This window comes from Dendrobates tinctorius, unplaced genomic scaffold (assembly GCF_039654945.1).
Source record: "Dendrobates tinctorius isolate UK_male_01 unplaced genomic scaffold, ASM3965494v1 ptg000178l, whole genome shotgun sequence".
Lineage (NCBI taxonomy): Eukaryota > Metazoa > Chordata > Amphibia > Anura > Dendrobatidae > Dendrobates > Dendrobates tinctorius.
Window position 1 is genome coordinate 2,080,820 of NW_027361845.1, and position 16,854 is coordinate 2,097,673.

A 16,854-nucleotide genomic window follows, 5' to 3' on the forward strand; every position below is an offset into this window, starting at 1 on the left:
GTGGAGTCAGAGAGAGGGGCACTATTACTGTGTGGAGTCAGAGAGGGGGGCACTATTACTGTGTGGAGTCAGAGAGAGGGGCACTATTACTGTGTGGAGTCAGAGAGGGGGCACTAATACTGCGTGGAGTCAGAGAGAGGGGCACTATTACTGTGTGGAGTCAGAGAGAGGGGGCCACTATTACTGTGTGGAGTCAGAGAGAGGGGGCACTATTACTGTGTGAAGTCAGAGAGAGGGGCACTATTACTGTGTGTAGTCAGAGAGGGGGCACTGTTGTGAGTTCATTTTCCCCTTCACCTTTGATGTCTGATGAACTCCCTCTGCTGGTGAAGAGAGGTAGTGAAATTGATTGGGATGGGAAGAACCTGTCATCTGAGCAGGCGGAGTGTGATTGGACATCTGGAATTTCTGAGTGGATATAAGGCAGCCGACGCCCTGCAGGGTTTGCTGGTGATCCTTTCTGCTCTGAGCTCTTGCATCCAGCTTAGTTCCTGTCTACTAAAAGCTAAGTTTTTGCTCTGCTATTATTCCATGAGATTTTTCTGGTTTCCTTGGTGTTAGTACTCAGCCAGTCCTGGTTGGGACTGGCTGAACTCCATTTTTGTCTCTGATCAGTTGATCTCTTTGCTTTGTCTTCAGAATATACCTGAGTGCTGATATAGTGATTTTGAAGTCTAGCGACTTCAGGGCCTTTTTTCCTATCAGACGGTTGGGACATTTTTGTAGGGTTTTTTGCGGATTGCAGCCAGCATCTTTTCTGTCCTGTCCTATCTAGTTAGTTGGGCCCCATCGTTTGCTCAGCCTGTCTTTCTGTCTGTGTTAGTGTTTTCATCTTGCTTCACAGTCATTATATGTTGGGGGCTGCCTACTGCTTTGGGGTCTGCTCTGGGGCAGTTTAGATTTCCCCTTTTTTTCTTTAGGCTTATTTAGTTCTCCGGCTGTGATCGAGGGGTATAGAGCACCGTAGGAACCCCCCACGGCTACTGTTAGTTGTGGTGAATAGGATCAGGGGTCTGCAATCCGCTAGCTTCCAACCTCTTCGGTTTTCTGGACTTAGCTTGTATTTTTGTTTTCTCCTCCTCCGGTGACTCATTCATAACAGAATCACCAGCAATACCACAGATTCTAGGGTACTCAATAGCAGGAAAGAATTGTAAAAAAAAAAAAAAAAGTGTCAGAATTTTTTCTTTTGTGTATATTTTTTCCTCTATTTCTCTGAGGCCGTAGGAGGAATTTTTTCTCAATGGAGATTGAGCAATTGTCTGATCGTGTGGAGCAGCTTGCTGCTGAAGTGCGGGGAATTTCCGCCTACCTTGCTCATTCACATGCTGCTGAACCAAAGATCCCTACTCCTGATGTGTTTTTTGGGGATCGATCTAAATTTCTGAATTTTATAAATAATTGTAAATTATTTTTTGCCTTGAAGCCTAACTCATCGGGGAGCTCCGCGCAGCAGGATAAAATTGTCATCTCTTTGCTGCGCGGCGATCCCCAGGATTGGGCATTTTCTTTGAAACCTGATGATCCTATTCTGACTGATGTGAACGCATTTTTTCAAGCCTTGGGGTTGTTGCATGACGAACTTAATGCTATTGATCAGGCTGAAAAGGCCCTGTCGGCATTGAGCCAGGGTCAGGATTCTGCAGAGTTGTACTGTCAAAAATTCCGAAAGTGGGCGGTCCTTACTACCTGGAATGATAATTCTTTGGCAGCTCTCTTTCGGAAGTGTTTGTCAGAAACTGAAAAAAGATACTATGGTGGGATTTCCTGTTCCCTCTGGTCTTGACGATTCTACGTCATTAGCCATTCAGGTTGATCGGCGTTGGCGTGAACGCAAAACTGTACGAGAGGTGTTGCCACCTGTTGAACAAATGTCTGAACCTATGCAATGTGATAGAGTTTTGTCTAGGGCGCAACGTCAGGAGTTCAGAAGGCGTAATAAGCTGTTTTTCTTCTGTGGTGATGCCTCGCATATTATTTCTGTCTGCCCTAAATGAGAGAAACGTTTTGCACACACATTTGCTGTGGGTGGTGTTCAACCTAAGTTTCTTCTGGCAATTACTCTGATCTGCTCCCTGTCCACATTTTCCGCTAAGGCTTTTGTGGATTCGGGAGCAGCTCTGAATCTGATGGACTTGGATTTTGCTAAACGGTTGTGGGTTTCCTATGACACCTCTGCGGACGCCTATCCCTTTGAGGGGGATTGATGCTACTCCTTTGGCGAATAATAAACCTCAGTTTTGGACCCAGGTGGTAATGCGGGTCGCCCCAGACCATCAAGAAAATTGCAGATTTTTGGTGTTGCATAATTTGCATGATACCATTGTTCTGGGGTTTCCCTGGTTGCAAATCCATAATCCAGTTTTGGATTGGAAATCTGTGTCTGTGGTGAGTTGGGGTTGTCGGTGTGCTTAGTGACGCTCCTATTTTCTCCACCTCTCCCCAGTCGCATGATGTTCCTGACTATTTGGCTGATTTTTATGATGTATTTAGTGAGAATGAGTCTGCGTCTCTGCCTCCTCATAGGAGTTATGACTGTGCAATTGAGCTGAGCCCGGGGTGTAAATTTCCCAAGGGTCGGCTCTTCAATTTATCTGTACCCGAGCACGAGGCTATGCGATCCTATATTAAGGAGGCGTTGGAGAAGGGTCATATTAGACCATCCTCTTCACCCTTAGGTGCCGGGTTTTTTTGTGGCCAAGAAAGATGGTTCATTAAGGCCTTGTATTGACTATCGTTCCCTCAACAAAATTACTGTTAAATATCAGTATCCGTTACCCCTGATTTCTGATCTATTCTCCAGAGTTAAAGGTGCTTGCTGGTTTACCAAGCTTGACCTCAGGGGGGCGTATAATCTTATCCGCATTAAGCAGGGGGATGAATGGAAGACGGCGTTTAATATTCCGGAGGGACATTTTGAGTACCTGGTGATGCCTTTTGGGCTCACTAATGCCCCTTCTGTCTTCCAGTGCTTCATGAACGATATTTTCCGAGACATTGTTGATAAATTTTTGATCATCTATCTGGATGATAGTTTGATCTTTTCCATGGATTTGGATTCTCATGTGGAACATGTTCAGACTGTGTTCCGGATTTTGAGGGAGAATTCCCTGTATATCAAGGGATCGAAATGCCTTTTTGGTGTACAGAGGATTTCATTTTTGGCATTTATTTTGTCTCCGTCAACTATTGAAATGGACCCGGCCAAGGTACAGGCCATTTATGATTGGGTTCAGCCCACTTCTTTGAAGGCCCTCCAGAAGTTTTTGGGTTTTGCTAATTTTTATCGTAAATTTATAGCTAATTTTTCTGGTATTGCCAAACCATTGACTGATTTGACTAAGAAGGGGGCTGATGTGCTGAATTGGTCTCCAGAGTCTGTTTCTTCTTTTCAGGAGCTGAAGCGAAGGTTCACTTCTGCTCCGGTTTTGCGGCAACCTGATGTTTCACTCCCATTTCAGGTAGAGGTGGACGCTTCTGAGATTGGTGCAGGAGCTGTTTTGTCCCAAAAAGATCCTGTAACATCTAAAATGAATCCCTGTGCTTTCTTTTCCCGAAAGTTCTCCCCATCCGAACGTAACTATGATGTGGGGAAACGGGAACTGTTAGCCATGAAATGGGCATTTGAAGAGTGGAGACATTGGTTGGAGGGAGCTAAACATCAAGTCGTGGTCCTTACTGACCACAAGAATTTGATTTACCTGGAGTCGGCCAAACGCTTGAATCCTAGACAGGCTAGGTGGGCCTTGTTTTTCAAACGTTTTGATTTTGTGGTCTCTTTTCTTCCGGGCACTAAGAATGTCAAGGCAGACGCCCTCTCTAGGAGTTTCTTTGCTGATTCTCCTATTGTAACCAAGCCTGTTACCATCTTAGGTGAGGGGGTAGTTCTTTCTGCCATCTCGCCCGATTTGAGACATGTTCTGGAAGAGTTTCAGGAGGAGAAACCTGAGCATTGTCCCATTGGAAAATTGTATGTTCCTGACCAGTGGAGGAAGAGAGTAATGTCTGAGGTTCATTGCTCTGCATTGGCTGGTCATCCAGGTATTTTTGGTACTAGAGATTTGGTGAGTCGGTCTTTTTGGTGGCCCGCCTTGTCTCGTGATGTCAGGAATTTTGTGCAGTCCTGTGGGACTTGCTCCCGGTCTAAACCTTGTTCTCGCTCTAGTAGGTTGTTGATGCCTTTGCCGGTGCCCAGGAGGCCATGGACCCATATTTCAATGGATTTTATCTCTGATATGCCTGTCTCTCAGAGAATGACTGTTATTTGGGTGATTTGTGATAGATTCTCTAAGATGGTCCATCTTGTACCACTCCCTAAGTTGCCATCTTCCTCTGAGATGGTGCCCCTGTTTTTGCAACAGGTGGTTCGCTTGCACGGGATTCCTGAGAACATTGTATCTGACAGAGGAGTTCAGTTTGTTTCTAGATTTTGGAGGACTTTCTGTTCCAAGCTGGGAATTCAGTTGTCCTTCTCCTCTGCGTTTCACCCTCAGACCAATGGGCAGACGGAGAGAACAAACCAGACCTTGGAGTCGTATTTGAGATGTTTTATTTCTGCTGATCAGGATGATTGGGTTTCATTTTTGCCCTTGGCCGAATTTGCTTTAAATAATAGAGCTAGTTCTGCCACTTTGATGTCACCTTTTTTTTGTAACTTTGGGTTTCATCCTCGATTCTCTTCAGGGCAGGTAGAGTCTTCTGCCTGCCCAGGTGTTGACACTGTGGTGGAGAGAATGCACCAGATTTGGGACCAAGTGGTGGATAAGTTGTCTCTCTCCCAGGAAAAGGCCCAGCGGTTTTCCAACCGGCATAGGACCATTGGTCCCCGTTTTAAGGTGGGTGATATGGTTTGGTTGTCATCAAAGAATATCTCTATGACAGTGGCTTCTCCTAAGTTTAAGCCTAGATTTATTGGACCTTACAAGATTTTGGAGATTCTTAATCCAGTCTCTTTTCGATTGGCTCTTCCTGTTACATTTAAGATCCATAACGTGTTTCATAAGTCTCTGTTAAAGAGGTTTGTTGAGCCAGTAGTTCCTGTGGTGGCACCTCCTGACCCTGTATTGGTTGAAGGTAATGTGGAATATGAGGTTGAGAAGATACTGGATTCTCGTCTGGCTAGATGGAGACTCCAGTATTTGGTTAAATGGAAGGGTTATGGCCAGGAGGATAATTCTTGGGTCCCTGCATCCGATATTCATGGCGAAAGATTGGTTCGTGCTTTTCATCGGGCCCATCCTGATCGCCCTGGTGGCATGGATGAGGGTTCGGTGACCCCTCCTCAAGGGGGAGGTACTGTTGTGAGTTCATTCTCCCCTTCACCTTTGATGTCTGATGAACTCCCTCTGCTGGTGAAGAGAGGTAGTGAAATTGATTGGGATGGGAAGAACCTGTCATCTGAACAGGCGGAATGTGATTGGACATCTGGAACTTCTGAGTGGATATAAGGCAGCCGACGCCCTGCAGGGCTGCTGGTGATCCTTTCTGCTCTGAGCTCTTGCATCCAGCTTGGTTCCTGTCTACTAAAAGCTAAGTTTTTGCCCTGCTATTATTCCATGAGATTTTGTCTGGTTTCCTTGGTGTTTGTATTCAGCCAGTCCTGGTTGGGACTGGCTGAACTCCATTTTTGTCTCTGATCAGTTGATCTCTTTGCTTTGTCTTCAGAATATACCTGAGTGCTGATATAGTGATTTTGAAGTCTAGCGACTTCAGGGCGTTTTTCACTATCAGACGGTTGGGACATTTTTGGTAGGGTTTTTTGCGGATTGCAGCCAGCATCTTTTCTGTCCTGTCCTATCTAGTTAGTTGGGCCCCATCGTTTGCTCTGCCTGTCTTTCTATCTGTGTTTGTGTTTTCATCTGTTTTTCACCGACAATACATGTTGGGGGTTGTCTATTGCTTTGGGGTCTGCTCTGGGGCAGTTTAGATTTCCCCTTTCTTTCTTTAGGCTTATGCAGTTCTCCGGCTGTGTAGGGCACTGTGAGGCATCATACTGTGTGTAGGGTGCTGGGGGGCATCATATTGTGTGTAGGGCACTGTGAGGCATCATACTGTGTGTAGGGCTCTGTGAGGCATCATACTGTGTGTAGGGTGCTGGGGGGCATCATAATGTGTGTAGGGCACTGTGAGGCATCATACTGTGTGTAGGTCACTGTGAGGCATCATACTGTGTGTAGGGCACTGTGAGGCATCATAATGTGTGCAGGGCACTGTGAGGCATCAAACTGTGTGTAGGGCTCTGTGAGGCATCATACTGTGTGTAGGGCTCTGTGAGGCATCATACTGTGTGTAGGGTGCTGGGGGGCATCATATTGTGTGTAGGGCACTGTGAGGCATCATACTGTGTGTAGGGCTCTGTGAGGCATCATACTGTGTGTAGGATGCTGGGGGGCATCATAATGTGTGTAGGGCACTGTGAGGCATCATACTGTGTGTAGGTCACTGTGAGGCATCATACTGTGTGCAGGGCACTGTGAGGCATCGTACTGTGTGCAGGGCACTGTGAGGCATCGTACTGTGTGTAGGGCACTGTGAGGCATCGTACTGTGTGTAGGGCACTGTGAGGCATCGTACTGTGTGTAGGGCACTGTGAGGCATCGTACTGTGTGTAGGTCACTGTGAGGCATCGTACTGTGTGTAGGGCACTGTGAGGCATCGTACTGTGTGTAGGGCTCTGTGAGGCATCATACTGTGTGTAGGGCCCTGTGAGGCATCGTACTGTGTGCAGGGCACTGTGAGGCATCGTACTGTGTGTAGGGCACTGTGAGGCATCGTACTGTGTGTAGGGCCCTGTGAGGCATCGTACTGTGTGCAGGGCACTGTGAGGCATCGTACTGTGTGTAGGGCACTGTGAGGCATCGTACTGTGTGTAGGTCACTGTGAGGCATCGTACTGTGTGTAGGTCACTGTGAGGCATCATACTGTGTGTAGGGCTCTGTGAGGCATCATACTGTGTGTAGGTCACTGTGAGGCATCATACTGTGTGTAGGTCACTGTGAGGCATCATACTGTGTGTAGGGCACTGTGAGGCATCGTACTGTGTGTAGGGCACTGTGAGGCATCGTACTGTGTGTAGGGCACTGTGAGGCATCGTACTGTGTGTAGGGCACTGTGAGGCATCATACTGTGTGTAGGGCACTGTGAGGCATCATACTGTGTGTAGGGCACTGTGAGGCATCATACTGTGTGTAGGGCACTGTGAGGCATCATACTGTGTGTAGGGCACTGTGAGGCATCATACTGTGTGTAGGGCACTGTGAGGCATCATACTGTGTGTAGGGCACTGTGAGGCATCATACTGTGTGTAGGGCACTGTGAGGCATCATACTGTGTGTAGGGCACTGTGAGGCATCATACTGTGTGTAGGGCACTGTGAGGCATCGTACTGTGTGTAGGGCACTGTGAGGCATCATACTGTGTGTAGGGCACTGTGAGGCATCGTACTGTGTATGGGTTGCTTTGGGCATTATTGTGTGGGGGGCTCTGTGAGGGGACCATGCTGTGTGGGGGGCTCTGTGAGGCATCATACTATTGGAGGGCACTGTGAGTGATCATAATGTGAATGAGGTGCAGGGGGCATCATTCTGCCTGGAGCTCTGAGGATACTGTGGGGGTGATATGATGTGTATGGAGCTCTTAGAGCCTGTGGGGGCATCGTATAGGGGATACACCATGCAGGCTGTGTGTGACGAGGACTGTGGGAGACATCGGTGTGTTTAGGGGGCTTCATACCGTGAGGAGGCTATAGAGAGGGGTAGTAATGCGCGTGCGGGGACCCCACCACCTCCCTCCTCCGCGATCCTCCTGATGCTGGATGGGGCCCTGACACAGGATAGGACAACTGACCTCGTGGCGCAACGGTAGCGCGTCTGACTCCAGATCAGAAGGTTGCGTGTTCAAATCACGTCGGGGTCATGTGAATTATTTTTTTCTGGTTATTTATGAACAGTGGCGGCGCCGCTGTCAGTGTGCGACATTTCTGGGGCAACAAGCACCGACGCCTAAAGAAAAGGAGCAGAAGAGTACACGGCGCTGCGCGTGATAGGTCACATGACGCTCCGTAAGATACCTGATTGGCCTAGCCTGGGGTAATAATACATAAGGTACTTGTGGTCTGTGCTTCTCACACAGGACTACATCTCCCAGCATGCTGGACACAATTAGTGTTATCTGTTATCATGTCTCATCTTACTGTCAGGTAGCGTGGCCGAGCGGTCTAAGGCGCTGGATTAAGGCTCCAGTCTCTTCGGGGGCGTGGGTTCGAATCCCACCGCTGCCAACTTTTTTTTTTTTTCTCTGTTTTTTTTTCTCTCACTTTTCCTTTCTGTGTCTCTTTGTTTCAATTTTTTTTCAAAATTCTCAATTTTGTTACAAGTAAACGGAAATGTCATCCACTTCCGCCCTCAGTCTCGGCTGGCCTTGCTGCCCTTTCTGTGACGTCACCGTACGGAGCGTCGGCAGGAATAAAGACCTCAGATCTCGCGAGAAAATACGCTGCACATGCACATAGGAATCAGGAGCAGTGGAGGTGAGGAGGCTGGAGAGCCTGTGTGCGGCGGAGGGCGAGTTGCTGGAGCTTGTAGTTCTCTTGCAGCACGTATACCGGAATTACGGATGTTGTCAGATTGTGCCCTGCACGGTCACCCAGCTTTCCTAGTCTCCTGTATGCCCAGGATACTCTACAGACACTGGAAAAGCTGGGTGACAACCCCTGGGAGCTGTGCAGGGCACCATATTGGTTGTCACTCAGCTTTCCCGGATATATTGGAGCCACAGACCGGTGGTGATTGGGACTCGGCCGCCATCGCTCCGCCGTCTTCGTGCTGCGTTCAGTGTTGTCTGCGGCATCTGAGGGGTTAACGCGGTGATGTCAGAAGCCGGCCGTTATAATGTCCCGTAACGTAATACCGTCCCCTCCGCAGGCCGCGCACGATGAAGCCTCCGGTCCGCAGACGCTCCGCGCCCCGCCGCTATCTGGTGCCGGAGAGCAGCCACCAGCAGCTGGTGTGGACCACCAGGGAGAAGAGGGAGCTGCTCCGGGGTCTGAAGGAGCAGGTCAGCGAGAAAGCCCCCCGGGCGACCGTAGATGGACGGAGTGACGGGGAGGTAAGCGGTCAGCAAGAGGCGGGGGCCCAGCACGACACCGCCCCATGACATTAGGGTCACCGGACCACCCATATACATGACGTATATAGTAGTCATGGGGCTGTGTCTGCGTCACACCCTGTGAGGCGATGGCCGGGTCACACCGGGGGGGGATGAGGTGATGGCCGGGTCACACCAGGGGGGGGATAAGGCGATGGCCGGGTCACACCGGGGGGGGATGAGGCGATGGCCGAGTCACACCAGGGGGGGGAGATGAGGCGATGGCCGGGTCACACCGGGGGGGGATGAGGCGATGGCCGGGTCACACCAGGGGGGGGGAGATGAGGCGATGGCCGGGTCACACCGGGGGGGGATGAGGCGATGGCCGGGTCACACCAGGGGGGGGAGATGAGGCGATGGCCGGGTCACACCGGGGGGGGGAATGAGGCGATGGCCGGGTCACACCGGGGGGGGATGAGGCGATGGCCGGGTCACACCGGGGGGGGATGAGGCGATGGCCGGGTCACACCGGGGGGGGATGAGGCGATGGCCGAGTCACACCGGGGGGGGATGAGGCGATGGCCGGGTCACACCAGGGGGGGGGGATAAGGCGATGGCCGGGTCACACCGGGGGGGGGATGAGGCGATGGCCGGGTCACACCAGGGGGGGGGAGATGAGGCGATGGCCGGGTCACACCAGGGGGGGGGAGATGAGGCGATGGCCGGGTCACACCGGGGGGGGATGAGGCGATGGCCGGGTCACACCAGGGGGGGGGGATAAGGCGATGGCCGGGTCACACCGGGGGGGGATGAGGCGATGGCCGGGTCACACCAGGGGGGGGGAGATGAGGCGATGGCCGGGTCACACCGGGGGGGAATGAGGCGATGGCCGGGTCACACCGGGGGGGGATGAGGCGATGGCCGGGTCACACCAGGGGGGGGGGATAAGGCGATGGCCGGGTCACACCGGGGGGGGATGAGGCGATGGCCGGGTCACACCGGGGGGGGGAGATAAGGCGATGGCCGGGTCACACCGGGGGGGGATGAGGCGATGGCCGGGTCACACCAGGGGGGGGGAGATGAGGCGATGGCCGGGTCACACCGGGGGGGAATGAGGCGATGGCCGGGTCACACCGGGGGGGGGATGAGGCGATGGCCGGGTCACACCGGGGGGGGATGAGGCGATGGCCGGGTCACACCGGGGGGCGGGGATGAGGCGATGGCCGGGTCACACCGGGGGGCGGGGATGAGGCGATGGCCGGGTCACACCGGGGGGCGGGGGGGATGAGGCGATGGCCGGGTCACACCGGGGGGCGGGGGGGATGAGGCGATGGCCGGGTCACACCGGGGGGCGGGGGGGATGAGGCGATGGCCGGGTCACACCGGGGGGGGGGGATGAGGCGATGGCCACTGTTTAACCACGTGAGTGCGGCGGCTGTCTGACGGCAGGGTAAGTCCGAGGGGGCATGTAATGATTTGTGGGGTGCTGATGGGACCCCCATGTGGGACTGCTTCTTCAGGGTTACGTTCAGCCCATCACTGGATCCCTAATATGAAAAGGTTTTTTATAAAGTCACTTTTTTCCTTGCTGTGTCGGTGAGTGCGCGGTGTGTGTGGAGGAGGAGCGCAGGCGTTGCCCCACAGCAGCTCTCCTGTCGCCCTTTGTTTTCGGCTCCTCCATAAAGTGGCATTGCCCCACAGCAGCTCTCCTGTCGCCCTTTGTTTTCGGCTCCTCCATAAAGTGGCGTTGCCCCACAGCACCTCTCCTGTCGCCCTTTGTTTTCGGCTCCTCCATAAAGTAGATGAATGAAATATCTGTTTTTAAATCGTCTGAGTACAAAGAAAAACTTTGCGAAAAAAAAACTGAGTCCTGGGGCAGCGCTATCGCCCGAAAAAGTGAAAATGTTCATAAAATAGCAACACAGTGATGATTATTATTTTTTACAAACTTTTCTTTTTTTTTTCCCTTTTTGCCCCATATGGAGACATCCTCCCGTCTGTCAGCAGATTAGATGAATGGAGTCGCTCTAAGCTAAAACTCGTCTCATCCAAAACATACAATCCGCCATCATACAGCCACTGGAATGGAAAAATAAGGAGGAGGAAACAAAAATGGAGAAATTTAACATTGGCCGGACACAAAGGGGTTAATTATCTAAACTATAACATCCCTGCCCCATACCGTGCACTGATGCCATTTTCACGGTCTCCGCTTGCATTTGGTGATCACAGACCCTTATTGGCTCCTCCCAGCCGAGATCGTCTTGTTACTGGGCGTGGCCTGATATTGGCTCCTCCCTCTCAGGCTCGTGTGACGCATTCTCGTGACGTTTCAGGTGGCGTACTACTTTTCTTGGCTGCGCAGTCGAGCTGCTCGAGAGACGATCCAGACGGAGTACGGGAAGATGGTTCATCAGAAGAAGCTGCAGATGATCCGGGAGCCGGCGCCCATTGAGGTAAATGTGGAAGAAAGGTAACAGCCTCCGCTGAGTGACGGCTGCCACCCTGCACTATGGGCTCCACCCCCTGGGTATGTTTATCCCCTCCCCTGAGGATGGGCTCCACCCCCCCGGGTATGTTTATCCCCCTCCGCTGAGGATGGGCTCCACCCCCCCGGGTATGTTTATCCCCCTCTGCTGAGGATGGGCTCCACCCCCCCTGGGTATGTTTATCCCCCTCCGCTGAGGATGGGCTCCACCCCACCCGGGTATGTTTATCCCCCTCTGCTGAGGATGGGCTCCACCCCCCCCGGGTATGTTTATCCCCCTCTGCTGAGGATGGGCTCCACCCCCCCCGGGTATGTTTATCCCCCTCCGCTGAGGATGGGCTCCACCCCACCCGGGTATGTTTATCCCCCTCCGCTGAGGATGGGCTCCACCCCCCCGGGTATGTTTATCCCCCTCCGCTGAGGATGGGCTCCACCCCCCGGGTATGTTTATCCCCCTCTGTTGAGGATGGGCTCCACCCCCCCCCGGGTATGTTTATCCCCCTCTGTTGAGGATGGGCTCCACCCCCCCCCGGGTATGTTTATCCCCCTCTGCTGAGGATGGGCTCCACCCCCCCGGATATGTTTATCCCCCCTCCCCTGAGGATGGGCTCCACCCCCCCGGGTATGTTCATTCCCCCTCCCCTGAGGATGGGCTACACCCCCCCCCGGGTATGTTTATCCCCTCTCCTGAGGATGGGCTCCACCCCCCCGGGTATGTTTATCCCCCTCCGCTGAGGATGGGCTCCACCCCCCCGGGTATGTTTATCCCCCTCCCCTGAGGATGGGCTCCACCCCCCCCTGGTATGTTTATCCCCCTTCCCTGAGGATGGGCTCCACCCCCCCGGGTATGTTTATTCCCCCTCCCCTGAGGATGGGCTCCACCCCCCCGGGTATGTTTATTCCCCCTCCCCTGAGGATGGGCTCCACCCCCCCGGGTATGTTTATTCCCCCTCCCCTGAGGATGGGCTCCACCCCCCCGGGTATGTTTATTCCCCCTCCCCTGAGGATGGGCTCCACCCCCCCGGGTATGTTTATTCCCCCTCCCCTGAGGATGGGCTCCACCCCCCCCCGGGTATGTTTATCCCCCTCCCCTGAGGATGGGCTCCACCCCCCCGGGTATGTTTATCCCCCTCCCCTGAGGATGGGCTCCACCCCCCCGGGTATGTTTATCCCCCTCCCCTGAGGATGGGCTCCACCCCCCCGGGTATGTTTATCCCCCTCCCCTGAGGATGGGCTCCACCCCCCCCCCGGGTATGTTTATCCCCCTCCCCTGAGGATGGGCTCCACCCCCCCCCGGGTATGTTTATCCCCTCCCCTGAGGATGGGCTCCACCCCCCCCCCCAGGTATGAGTCTTTCGCACCCCTGGGTATAGTCTCCACTCCCCTCGTAGGTTCCTTTCCCGCCCTTGGGTAGAGTCCCCTGGGCTCTCCTTCCTCCACACCCCCTCTCTTCTCTGGGGTCAGGCTTTTGTGAGGCGATGGCAGAGGTCAGCCTTTCATCTCCATGATCTTTGCATGTCGCTGGGTTTTCTGTCAGCATAGACATATCGTGGCTTGTTTTGTGCGGGACGAGTTGCGCTTTTGAATGACACTGATTACTTTACCACATAATGGACCTGAAAGTGGGAAAATAAAACTCCAACCGGAAGAAATTGGGGAAAAAAACGCAGATCTGACTCTTTTTGGGGAAATAGTTATTGCGGAGCACGTTTTGTGGTAACAGTGCCCTCGCCGTCTTATTCTGCCCTTCAGTACACATTGTTTTAATGGTGGGGAAAAAAAATCTGACTTTTGAAATAAACCTTTTTTTGGGTTGTCTTCTTTTTTTTTTATTTATTAGACCCGTAACTTTTTATTTTTTCGACTGATGGAGCCGTGTGACAGATAATGTTTTGCGGGGCGAGCCGGTGGTGGTGGTGTTTTTGGCAACTTTTCCCCGACGCTCGCTCAGTACAATGGACGGAGATCCTGATCATTTTCTTATTTTTGCGGACAGATCTGGACGGATTTGGCGAGCCGGATTTGCAGCACAACAGAACAAGCTATGTCCGCGGCTTTTTCACAGGTAAATGTTATCGCTAATTTACTTTTTTTGCAAAAGTTTAGACAACTACTGCAATGGACAGCTTTTTTTTTTTTTTTTTTTTTGCAGACACTGATGCTTCATTTCTGTGTATTTATGGAATTTGTCATTGTGGAACCCATAAAACCTAAAAATTGGGTTGTGCAAAAGACTTGGCGCCCGATCTATTGTTACACTCCTTTGACGAAAGTCGCCAGACTGGTGACTTTGAATTGTTTTGTATCCCTATGTCATGTTATTAGGATAGGAAAAAGGCATTTTGGTGCATAAACTTTTGCAAATGGCTATATATTACTGACCAATTTTTTTTCTTCAAACTTTGTGTAGATGCTGACGATAGCCTCAACAGAACCTGTGACTCTCCATCACTCCATCCCGTGTAAGGAGCCCCCAGCAGTCTCTGGTCACACGGTCACACCTAATGGGCAAAACCTTCAGCACAAAGAATCTTCAGAGGTGGAGCCTAGCTCTTCAGAGGTGGAGCCTAGCTCTTCAGGAAAGGAGCCAACTAATAGTCACCATGATGGTTGGAACAATTTAGATTTTGAGAATATTTATTTATATCTATCAAAAGCTGTGATTGGAGAGGTGCTCCCGAAGCTGTCTGAGTTCGGTATGTAGTCTCGGTGGGGGGGTGGGCATTTATGCAACATTTTGTTCAACTTTTGTTTCCTCCCAGAATTCTCTGCAGGCTGAATATACATTCTCTAGTCACACCCAAAGCTGCATAATAAAAAGCAAATGTTATGTTCATTTTTATTTTGTTAGTCAATAGTACACACGAAAGTAACTGTATAATCTCATCAGAGAGATGCGCCGAGGGGGGGGAGGAGCTGTAGGCATGCGCCGGGAGGAGCTGTAGGTGGGCGCCGAGGGGGGGGGGGGAGGAGCTGTAGGCATATGCCGGGGGGGGAGGAGCTGTAGGCATGCGCCAGGGGGGGGAGGAGCTGTAGGCGGGAGCCGAGGGGGGGGAGCTGTAGGCGGGCGCCGAGGGGGGGGGAGGAGCTGTAGGCGGGCGCCGAGGGGGGGGGAGGAGCTGTAGGCGGGCGCCGAGGGGGGGGGGAGGAGCTGTAGGCGGGCGCCGAGGGGGGGGGGAGGAGCTGTAGGCGGGCGCCGAGGGGGGGGGGAGGAGCTGTAGGCGGGCGCCGAGGGGGGGGGGAGGAGCTGTAGGCGGGCGCCGAGGGGGGGGGGAGGAGCTGTAGGCGGGCGCCGAGGGGGGGGGGAGGAGCTGTAGGCGGGCGCCGAGGGGGGGGGAGGAGCTGTAGGCGGGCGCCGAGGGGGGGGGGGGGGAGGAGCTGTAGGCGGGCGCCGAGGGGGGGGGGGGGGAGGAGCTGTAGGCGGGCGCCGAGGGGGGGGGGGGGGAGGAGCTGTAGGCGGGCGCAGAGGAGCACTGTAGCGCTCAGTGATTGGTGTCTGTGCCGTTTCAGAGTCGGCCGTCGTCCTCCGCCTCCTCCGCTGTATCCCGGATGAGTTTCGGCACCTGGACGCTCCGCGGATCGGCTGCTACCTTTACGACACTTACAATTTCCTGACCACGCGGCTGAAATCCGAGGACACCGAGGAAGAGGAGACGCTGAGCGAAGCTCAGGAGCCAAACTGGAGGGAGCTGGGGTTCTGCCCTCTAAACCCCCTCATGATGCCGCTGGAGCTGTTAAAGCAGAAAAAGGATCCCGCTGCGCCCCGCTGATGGCTGGATGTGGGCTCGGTACTGCCCCCTATCTATCGCAGGCATACAGGGCTTCTCGTTATTCTGAGGCTTCTTATGGCGCCCATCTGGTCGGCTGTGGAATTATTTACACGTTCTTTCTTTTATACTTGTTTTCTATGGATGATATTAAAATATTGTGAAAATTGCAAACCATTTTTGGGGTGTTATTCCCAACAAAGATGTGGGAGCTCCGGGATTAGTGATATTATGTGCAAAGCATCTCATTTTTTTTCCTGATATTCATATTTCATATATTTCACATGCTTTTGCACTACAGAGTGCAACTTTTTTTGGCTATTGATATTAAAATCATATTTTTATGCTAAATGTGTTTTGTATTTTTTTTTCTTTTTTTCAAAATTACTAGATTCCTATCTGAAAATTCTTCCCATGATCACTCTGGCCACTCGGCCGTATACTAGACTTGTGCCTCCTGCTCTGTATAGATGACTCATTACCTACACAGACAGGGTTACAATGACTGATTCTTTGTCCCACAGCTGTAGAGGTGTTAAGAGACCACTGCAAAATGTTCAATTTGTCTTGATTTTTCTCTTTATATTTTTGAGTAGAATGTAACTTGCCCTTTTCCAGGACGTCCCTCCTGACAGCACCATCAGGAACACACAAGAGGTTAAAAGTCCCCTCCCTCCACCACCCTCTGTGTTTTTCCTGTCTCTATCAGGGACCGACGCAGAAGAGGAGGACCTGACTTCCAGGGAGCAGGAGCATTGGTGGCCGGACACAGGAGGATCAGGCTGGGATCCTCCTCATCTCTCCCCTTCCTTCTGCTGGAGGTCCGGAGGCTAACACCCCTGCTGAACATAGGGGTCCCTCAGCATGGTCCACGGCGATGGACAAGGATTGAGCCACTTCTCCTCCCGGAGGGCTCTTGGCACACGCGGCGCGTCCCAGCGTGTATTTTCAATACACACGGAAGACTCGGTTTCGAGAGGAGACGCGCGGTCGGCATGCATTCCACCGTGGAACGCACTTCTGGTCTATTTGAAAAAAAAAAAAGGAGCCAAATCCTGGTTTAAAGGGGAACCGCCTTTTTTGGTATGCATGAGGGGGGGAGCCTGATGATCCAGATCATCAAGTCAGCCAGCTATGGAAGGTCAATCCACTAACCGGCCTGAGGCCCCTACTGAAACCCCAGTACAAGACAAGGAAACCTCTAAAAGGACTACAGCACTATCTGCTCCTAAAAAGAAGGGAACGAAATGTTCCCTAAGTAGCCGGACACCTATGGGAAACAGTTATGCCCAGAGTGCATCGCCAAAGTGGTCAAAGATGAACACGCCTCGTTTATGACTATAAGAACCATAATAAGGGAAGAGGTTCAGATACTGCACCAGGACTAGTTACCCCACATTCCTCCCATGAGGGCCCTAGACCAAAGAGGCCACGCTGGGAGATGGAATCCAGCTCTGCAGGGGAAACTTCAGATGACACTAACCCAGAGCAGGAGGAAAGCGAGGGAGTTGTGTC

General features: G+C 52.4%; 1 protein-coding gene and 2 non-coding genes across 3 annotated transcripts; all 3 read left to right on the top strand.

The window, feature by feature from the left end:
* The first annotated feature begins 7,842 nt into the window (after positions 1 to 7,842).
* On the top strand, positions 7,843 to 7,914 carry TRNAW-CCA (transfer RNA tryptophan (anticodon CCA)). Its single transcript has one exon. It is a non-coding gene; the product is annotated as a tRNA-Trp (tRNA).
* Positions 7,915 to 8,196: 282 nt separating this feature from the next.
* TRNAL-AAG (transfer RNA leucine (anticodon AAG)) lies at positions 8,197 to 8,278 on the top strand. Its single transcript has one exon. It is a non-coding gene; the product is annotated as a tRNA-Leu (tRNA).
* A 111-nt stretch (positions 8,279 to 8,389) lies between these two features.
* Positions 8,390 to 15,690, top strand: SNAPC2 (small nuclear RNA activating complex polypeptide 2). Its single transcript, XM_073551637.1, has 6 exons — positions 8,390 to 8,527; positions 8,922 to 9,105; positions 11,421 to 11,540; positions 13,569 to 13,637; positions 13,983 to 14,268; positions 15,083 to 15,690. The coding sequence occupies exons 2-6, from the start codon at positions 8,932 to 8,934 to the stop codon at positions 15,340 to 15,342; spliced, it is 909 nt and encodes a 302-aa protein (XP_073407738.1). The 5' UTR covers positions 8,390 to 8,527; positions 8,922 to 8,931; the 3' UTR covers positions 15,343 to 15,690.
* The last annotated feature ends 1,164 nt before the right edge of the window (positions 15,691 to 16,854 follow it).

Coding starts and splice junctions, on each gene's coding strand:
- SNAPC2 (XM_073551637.1), top strand. CDS start 8,932: ATGAAGCCTCCGGTCCGCAGACGCTCCGCGCCCCGCCGCTATCTGGTG. Junction 9,106..11,420: donor ATGGACGGAGTGACGGGGAG/GTAAGCGGTCAG, acceptor GTGACGTTTCAG/GTGGCGTACTACTTTTCTTG. Junction 13,638..13,982: donor TGTCCGCGGCTTTTTCACAG/GTAAATGTTATC, acceptor AACTTTGTGTAG/ATGCTGACGATAGCCTCAAC.